Below are 8769 nucleotides of genomic sequence, written 5' to 3'. Positions count from 1 at the left end.
ACAACTCAGTGGGTCACCTGGATGGTACTCTGAGCCTCTAAATATCTGAGCTGTGGCCAAAGGTTATACTCTAGAAGGGGCAGAATGTGTGCAAGGGCAGAAGCTCCTCAATTTATTTATTATTATTATTATTATTTTATTATTTGGTTGTGGGGCCTGAACTCTGGGCCTGGGCGCTGACCCTTAGTTCTTCAGCTCGAGGCTAGTGCTCTACCACTTGAGCCACAGCGCCACTTCTGGCCTTTTCTGCTTATGTGATGCTGAGGAATGGAACCCAGGACCTCATGCATGCAAGGCAAGCAGTCTACCACTGAGCCACCTTCCCAGCCCAGAAGCTCCTCAGTTTTAAGAGTTGAGCTGGGCTCTGGTGGCTCACACCTATAATCTTAGCTACTCATAAGGCTGAGATCTGAGGACTGAAGTTTAAAGTCAATTAATGACCAGAAATCCAGAAGTAGAATTGTGGCCCAAGTGGTAGAGTTCTAGTCTTGAGCAAAAAAACCCTAAGAGACAGCACCCAGGCCCTGAATACAAGTCCCCAAGCCTGACAAGGAAGGAAGGAAGGAAGGAAGGAAGGAAGGAAGGAAGGAAGGAAGGAAGGAAGGAAGGAAGGAAGGGAGGGAGGGAGGGAGGAGAGAGAGTGGAGGGGAAAGGAAGGGAATGGGAAAGAAAAGAAGGAAGAAAGGGAAGAGAGAAAAGGGAAAGAAGGAAGGAAAGAAAGAAAAAAAGGAAGGAAAGAAGGAAGAATTGAAGCATGCCTCTTCCTTCCAGTGATCACAGCATCCTTAGGCCCTCTTCTTTCTCCTCAAGGTTGCTTTTTTTTTTTTAATTGTTACAGAAAGGGTGGCTGCCCTCATTAGCTTTTTTCAGAGTACCTGGAACAATCCCATCTAAATGGAGAAGGGAAAGAGAAGCTTCTACTTTTCTGTGCTCTGGCTGGAAAGGCCAGCGCAGACAAAAGTGAAGAGGAACTAGTGCTCCAATTCCCCCTCCCCAGCCCAGGCACCGCCCCTGCAGGAGGCTGAGTTGGGAGGTGGCTAATATTGTTCTGAACCTCTGAGTTGCACAACTGGCTTGTGCAGGGAACGTTGCAAAACTATCACCATCTGTGTGGTAGGGAAGTGGGGCCAGGGTGGAGGCAGCAGGAGCAGCTGCCAGAGGCTAAGCCTCCTGCCTGCTAGATGAGAAGGACACACACTTCGGACAGAGCTACAGCCACAGACTGCATATGCCATCTTCCTCCAGCAGCCCTGGGGATCAGGGGCCCCTGGTTCGGGCTATCTGTGGTTAGATGTTGTCAGAAAGCACTGCAGACAGCCCTGGCCTATCAATTTCATATGCTTGTGCATGTAGAAGAAGCCTTGGGCCTGGGGCCTGGGTGTTGAGCGCAGTCCCTGGGGTGGGGTGGGGGGTGAGGGACAGACATTGGTGGCACCTTACCTTTGCCATCTGGGCCTGTACACCGCTGGCTTTCAGGGCGGTTACAGCCTTTTGTGCTGCTGAAGGGCTGTCAAAATCCACAAAGCCATAGCCTGGAACAGGGAAACAGCACAAGGAGGGGGAGGTGTGAGCAAGGTAGGAGGCCCAGGCTTTTCAGGAGACAGAGGAAAAGTTAGAATCCATGTATGGGATGTGACAGGGAGAAAGAGAATTAGGGGGTTTCAGTGACTGTCTCTGCATGCCTCCCACTCTGAGCTTTGGTCCTCCTTCTGGCTAGGAATTCCAAGGGAACAAATGAAGTTCTGGTAGTATCTTTGCCTTTTTCCTTCTCCCTAAAAATCTGAGGTTTCAGGAACTAGGCCACCCTCCTCTTCTTCTTCCTCCTCCTCTTCTTTCTCCTCCTCTTTTGTCTTCTTTTTACTTCTTTATTTATTTTTTGGTCAGTCATGGGTTTGAACTCTGGTCCTGGGCACTGTCCCTGAGTTCTTCAGCTCAAGGCTAGTGCTCTACCATCTGAGCCACAGCACCACCTCCGGTTTTCTGGTAGTTTATTGGAGATAAGAGTCCTATGGACTCTCCTTCCTGGGCTGGCTTTGAACCGTGATCCTCAGATCTCAGCCTCCTGAGTAGTTAGGATTACAGGCATGAGCCACCGGTGCTCGGCCACTTGACTTATTTCCATTCAAGGCTGGGGCTCTACCACTTGAGCCACAGCTCAACTTCTTGCATTTTGCTGTTTAATTAGAGGTAAGAGTCTCAAGGGCTTTTCTGCCCAAGCTGGCTTTGAACTATGATCCTCAGATCTCAGCCACCTGAGTAATTAGGATTACTAGGCTTTCTGATACTCCACAGCCCCAGCCACCTCCATACTATTAAAAGAACCCTAGATATCTCTTCTATCTACACCCCAGAAGTGCTAGTCACACCAGGAACGCAGCCTTTCCAGGCAGATGACCAGACGCCCGCTGGAAGTAGTGCTTCCCACTGAACCTCAGTTCTTTCTTGGCCTCCCAGCCTCCCTGAGACCTGCTCGAAACTCTCATGCAACTGTGTCTTTGGAAAACATCACCTAGCGAGACATCTTTCCACTTCCACCAAAAGGTGTTTATATTGCTAGGTAGAAAGGATCTCCATCCCATCTACCACTTCCATCAACACTATTGGGAAGTGTGAGTTCTAAAGCCAGCCCAAGAGACTGAGCAACTCTGGGGCGGCTTCTGGCCTTGGGACTCCAACAGTATTTCCAGCTCAAGCCATCTGGTCACTAATGGATCTAAATACCTACTAGTATTTTAAGCCTGGAAACCTCAGCGCCTTCTCTCTGGCACCAGGTACTCAGACTCAGCAGCAAAGGACAGAGGGCAGCGATGTCCTCCCTCACCGGGGCTCCATCAGCAAGAGCAGCATCCTCTCACCTTTGCACTTGTTTGTGGTCTTGTCCAGGATGGCCTTCGTGGACACAATCTTGCCATATCTAAAAGAAGGAGAAGGAAAAGGATGATCTTGGGGAGAGACTAAGGATAGAATGCAGATGAACCATCTGGATCAATTCCAGGCCTGTCTCTGTTCACAGGCAGTCAATTTTTAGGCTTCCCCTAAGTAAATGACTGGAATCACAGGTGCACACCACTGCCCCCAGCTTGCTTCCCGGCACACAGATGGAGTCTCTCTCTATGGCTCTTTTGCCTGGCTGGCCTTGTACTTCGATCCTTACAAGCTCCACTTCCCAAGCAGTGTGGGATTACAGGCAGCCATGACACAGTGCAAAGCTATAGGCTGAGAAGGGATTTCAAGAACTTTTTGGCACAGGCTGGCCTTCAACCACGATACTTCTGATTTCAGTCTTCCAAATAGGTAGGATTGCAGGTCTGACCCATCAATGCTTGCCATTAGTTACTATATTTCTTGTAGTTACCTTTGGTTGATTAAAGTTATATTAAGGATGGTGTGGTGGATAATCTTGGTTGTCAACTTGATTGGATTGAGGGATGCCTCGATGATTAGCAGACCTCTGTTGTGTCAGTGAGGAAATTTCCAGAGAAGAGTAAGTGTGAATGAGTGTGAATGACAAAATAATCATCTAAAACCTGAAAAAGGCCAAAGAAGGTCTGCACATTTTTTCAGTGTCATGGTAGAACATTCCAAGAATAGACTCTTAGTAGGCAAGTGTGGCTCCAATATGAAGGCTGTTGGATCTGCTCAGGACGCAGCCTTCAGTCCCGCACCACAGATGCTTGCTTCATTTTCCCCAAAAGGCTTCCTGCCTTCTGCTGAAGAGATGCCACCTTTCCACAACTCTCCAATTTTCACTCCAGCATTTAAATTAAGCAATTAACTTTCACCTTGCTTTTGGGGGCACCATTAGCCTTTTGGGGATGCAGATTTTCACAAAATTAAAAGCAGAGCAGCACTAAGTAGATCACAAGGTTAGACCCAGTGAAAGTTTTTACACATTACCTGAGCTATGTGATATTTACTTGGGGAATTTAAAAGTTGTTTTGGGACTGGTACTGGTGGCTCACACTTGCAATCCTAACTGCTCAGGAGGCTGAAATCTGAGGATCCTGATTCAAAGCCAGCCTAGTCAGGAACACATCTGTGACATTTTTTTTGTTGGTCATAGGGCTTGAATCAGGGACTGGGCACTGTCCCTCAGCTCTTTTTGCTCAAGGCCAGCACTCTACCACTGGAGCCACAGTGCCACTTCTGGTTTTCTGGTGGTTAATTGGAGATAAGAGTATCAAGGACAGCCGGGCGCCGGTGGCTCATGCCTGTAATCCTAGCTACTCAGGAGGCTGAGATCTGAGGATCACGGTTCAAAGCCAGCCCGGGCAGGAAAGTCCGTGAGACTCTTATCTCCAATAAAAACCACTAGAAAACCGGAAGTGGCGCTGTGGCTCAAGTGGTAGAGTGCTTGCCTTGAGCTGAAGAGCTGAGGGACAGTGCCCAAGCCCAGAGTTCAACCCCATGACCGACAAAAAAAAAAAAGAGTATTAAGGACTTTCCTGCCAGGGCTGGCTTTGAACTGTGATCCTCAGGTCTCAGCCTCCTGAGTAGTTAGGATTACAGGCATGAGCCACCAGTGCCCAGCTTTGAGTTTTATTTCTTATATTTATACTGGGTCAAAATTGTATATAATGCATTCAAGAGTAAGGTGTGCTTACTTTATTTCATTTTCTTCATGTTTACTTGATTACTATCTACTCACTACACATTAAGACTCAGACTTGGTAAAGATACATGTTGACTTGTAGATTTTTGTTCAACACAAATGCAAATTGCTTCTCTTCATTGGAGAAACTAATCCCAGGCCTTGGTGGAGTTCAGTGACAGAGCACTCCTACAGTTCGTATAAGGCCCTGGGGGTCCAGGCTCAGCACCACACACAGACATACATACACCCAATTCCAAAGGCTGGTGGACATGAAGTAGTTTCTGTATCTATTCGCAATCTTCTTCCAACATTTTTTCGTCAGTGATTGAACCTGTTTCTTTCATCTTGCTGGTTGCCTCAGTGCTCCGCAATCTCTGACATCTGTCCTCTCTAAATTTGTGAGTCACGGTTTTCAACTTTTTGGAAATTCTGCTTTCATGCAAGCACAGCCTCCAAAACCTTGAGTAGTGGGGACTCCCGGGTGAGGGGTTAGATGAGAGGTGTTCCACCAGGAAAAAAAGTCTCCTCACTCCAGCAAGGGAGTGGGAACAGGAGGGAGAGGGGAGGGGGAAGATATTAAAGAGACAGAGCAGAAAACACTAACAAAGTCAAAAGTACAAGAGCTAACTGGAAACTGTTGGCAGGAACTGAATTTGAGACCAAGAACCCAAACAAGCATGTTTCCCCCCTCCCATCTTCTCCTCTTATCCCTCAAGGCCCTCGGCTGATTGATTTGTTTTTACTCCTTGGCAGTCTCTCACTGACTTTTTTAGTGGAGCTTCTGTGACCCAAAGGATTAGACAGCATAAACCAGGCAAAGGCCCAGCAGCTGGGAAAAGAGCACAAGAAAAGGAGGTGGGGTGGGGGTGGGGTAGATGTGGAGATCTTGGCCCTTCTGGCCTACATTCTTGGATTCCTTCCCAAATTTAGGCAAGAGGAGGGACTCAGGAGAAGTCTGACTGCAGGCCAGAGGACGAGCATGCTGCTATCCCCGTCAAGGCCCCAGGGTGGAGCTTGCTGTGGTCTAGCAGCCTGAGACTTGGAGCTCAGAATTTCCACTGCAGCTGGCAACAGCTGGGTGACTGCTGCTTCCTCCACCGAAGGAGCAACCCCTCCAAGAGAACCAGGAGCTCCAGGCCCAGACCTCGCCTCTTCTTCTGGTGCACCAGAGTTTAGGATCCAACAACATTTACTCCTCCCTCCTCTCCACACTACCTCTTCAGCCCCGGAAGAGACTACTGGGACAAAGGCAGGAAGTCCTTCTGCTCATGGAAATAACACCCTTCTTAGACTCTTAACTCACTGCTGGCCATCCAGCCTGCCTCCTCTCATCTGCTCACAAGCACCAAGCACCGCCAGCCTCCCTGCTACCAGCCTACTCCTCCACAGACAGTTTTTGGGCCTCCCTCCCTCCCTTCCTTCCTTCCCTTTCTCCATTCCTTCATTGCTCTCAGATGGACAAGGTAGAAGTCTCAAAAAGAAATCAAACTGAGTTTCTTCTCTACCCTATGGAGTGACAAGATTTTTTTTTTTAGTTAGTTAATTTTATGTTTATTGCAATAAATAGTAAGGAATTCAAAGATTGGTGTGAGGGGTAGGGGGTGGGGGTGGGGCTCATGCCTGTAATCAATCCTACCTACTCAGGAGGCTGAGATCTGAGGATTATGGTTTGAAGCTAACCTGATCAGGAAAGTCTATGAGATACTTATTTCCAATTTACTGCCAAATAAAGCAGGAAGTGGAGCTGTGGCTCAAGTGGTAGAGCATCAGCCTTGAGCAAGAAAGCTAAGTCAGAGCTCAAGGTGTTGAATTCAAGGCCCAGTACTGGCATGTGCATGTATATGTGCATTCATGTACAAGCACGTGTGCACGCATGCAACATACACACAAAGTTATAATAGATGATAACTGTACACAGTCCTTATTTCTACCTCTTTGCACTATTCAATACCTAGGCCCTGAATTTAAGCCCCAGGACTAGCGCGCGCGCACACACACACACACACACACACACATGTATATACATGTATATATAATATATGTATATATATATATGTGGTATATATAATAATATACATATCAACAACAAGATTGATTGATTGATTTTGCCACTCCTGGAACTTGAACTCTGGGCTTGGGTGCTATCTCTGAACTCCTTTTTGCTCAAGGCTAGCACTCTATCACTTTGAGCCACATTACCACTTCTAGTTTTCTGGTGGTTAATTGGAGATAGGAGTCTCACAAGCCAAGCCCAGTGGCCAAGCGCCTGTAATCTTAGCTACTCAGGAGGCTGAGATCTGAGGGTCTTGGTTCAAAGCCAGTCAAGGCAAGAAAGTCCAGTGAGACTCTTTTTTTTTGTTTTTTGTCCGTCGTGGGGCTTGAACTCTGGGCTTGGGCGCTGTCCCTCAGCTCTTCAAGGCAAGCGCTCTACCACTTGAGCTACAGCGCCACTTCCGGTTTTCTAGTGGTTTATTGGAGATAGGAGTCTCACGGTCTCTCCTGCCCGGGCTGGCTTTGAACCGCGATCCTCAGATCTCAGCCTCCTGAGTAGCTAGGATTATAGGCGTGAGCCACCAGCGCCCGGCTCCAGTGAGACTCTTATCTCCAATAAACCACTAGAAAACCAGAAATGGCCCTGTGGCTCAAGTGGTAGAGCACTAACCTTGAGCTGAAGGACAGTGCCCAGGCTCAGAGTTCAAGCCCCATGACCAAAAAAAAAAACAAAAAGAGTCTCAGACTTTCCTGCTAGGGCTGGCTTTGAACCTCCATCCTCAGATCTCAGCCTCCTAAGTAGCTATGATTACAGGCCTGAGCCACCGGCGCCCCTTTCAAGAATTTTTTTTTCTTTTTAAGGCAGATCTCACTGTATACCTGAGGCTGGCTTCAAATTTGTTACATAGCCCAAGCCAGCCTTAAACTCATGATCTCCCTGCCTCTGCCTCCCAAGTACTGAAATAACAGGTGCGCCACACCCAGCTCCGAATTCTTTGAAAGGGATAGGCTAAGGCATCTCATGGCATCTGTGGGTCGTAAGCACAGCACGAAGGCTTTCAGCAGAGCCTTTGTCCCTGGAAGCGAGTGTCCTGAAACTTACGGCTGACACAATCGAACAAGGTCCTGATCCGTAGTGCCTGGCTGCAGTCCCCGGATGTACAGGTTGGTTTTGCTCAGCTGCTCGTTCCCGTTATTCCCGCTGCTGCTGTTAGGAGTGCTGTTGCTCGGACTCGGAGGTGCCATCTGCTGAGCCAATGACACATATGGCTGCAGGAGACAGAGAACAGAAGGTCAGAGATTGTACATTTGGAGGCTAGACACGGGGGAAGTGCCTAGCTCCTGGCAAAAGATGACACCAAGTGTTAAAAGTAGTGACTCGACAGGAAAATAAGGAAATGAAAAAAGACAACTACAAGAACCCCTCTGGCATAGAGGAAGAAAATATGTAACTGTCTTACCTATCTGCCAGGCATAATGAGGCTAACAGAAACTTGTGAACGGTTTAGAAAAAAAGGAACTTGCCAGGCGCTGGTGGCTCATACCTGTAATCCTAGCTACTCAGGAGGCTGAGATCTGAGGATCACAGTTCAAAGCCAGCCTGGGCAGGAGTCCATGAGACTCTTAGCTCCAATTAATCACCAGATAACCAGAAGTAGTGCTGTGGTTCCCATGGTAGAGCGCTTGCCTTGAGCTGAAGAGCTCAGGGACAGCGCCCAGACCCAGAGTTCAAGACCCACAACCAACAACAACAACAAAAAAAAGGAATTTTGGCTTCAATGGACTGTTTTCACATAGGTGCTACAGAACACAATTGAATGTCTGACTCTTAAGTCCATGGTGGTGCTGGGCACCAGTGGCTCACACCTGTAATGCTAGCTAATCAGGAGGCAGAGAGGGCAGGAAAATTCATGAGACTGTTATCTCCAATAAACAATAAACTCAAAAAAGCGAGAAGAGGCACTGTGGCTTGAGTGGTAGAGTACTAGCCTTGAATAAAGGAACTTCAGGGACAGTGTCCAGGCCCAGAGTTCAAGCCCCAGCACTGGTTAAAAAAAAAAAATAGGAGCTGAGAAGGTGGTAGCGTGCTTGCCTTGCATGCCTGAGGCCCTGGGTTCGATTCCTCAGCACCACATAAGCAAAAAGAAAAAAGCCGGAAGTGGCGCTGTGGCTCAAGTGGTAGA

General features: G+C 48.0%; 1 protein-coding gene across 1 annotated transcript in view; it reads right to left on the bottom strand.

The window, feature by feature from the left end:
* Nucleotides 1-8769, bottom strand: part of Rbms2 (RNA binding motif, single stranded interacting protein 2) — a 46827-nt gene that overhangs the window by 15962 nt on the left and 22096 nt on the right. The window contains exons 2-4 of the mRNA XM_013018393.1: nt 7689-7855; nt 2856-2914; nt 1436-1532 (exon numbers count right to left, since the gene is read on the bottom strand). Coding sequence (XP_012873847.1) covers nt 1436-1532; nt 2856-2914; nt 7689-7855 — 323 coding nt within the window. The remainder of the gene's footprint in view (nt 1-1435; nt 1533-2855; nt 2915-7688; nt 7856-8769) is intronic.

This window comes from Dipodomys ordii, unplaced genomic scaffold, assembly GCF_000151885.1.
Source record: "Dipodomys ordii isolate 6190 unplaced genomic scaffold, Dord_2.0 Scaffold3, whole genome shotgun sequence".
NCBI lineage: Eukaryota > Metazoa > Chordata > Mammalia > Rodentia > Heteromyidae > Dipodomys > Dipodomys ordii.
This window is presented reverse-complemented; position numbering and strand designations above follow the sequence as displayed.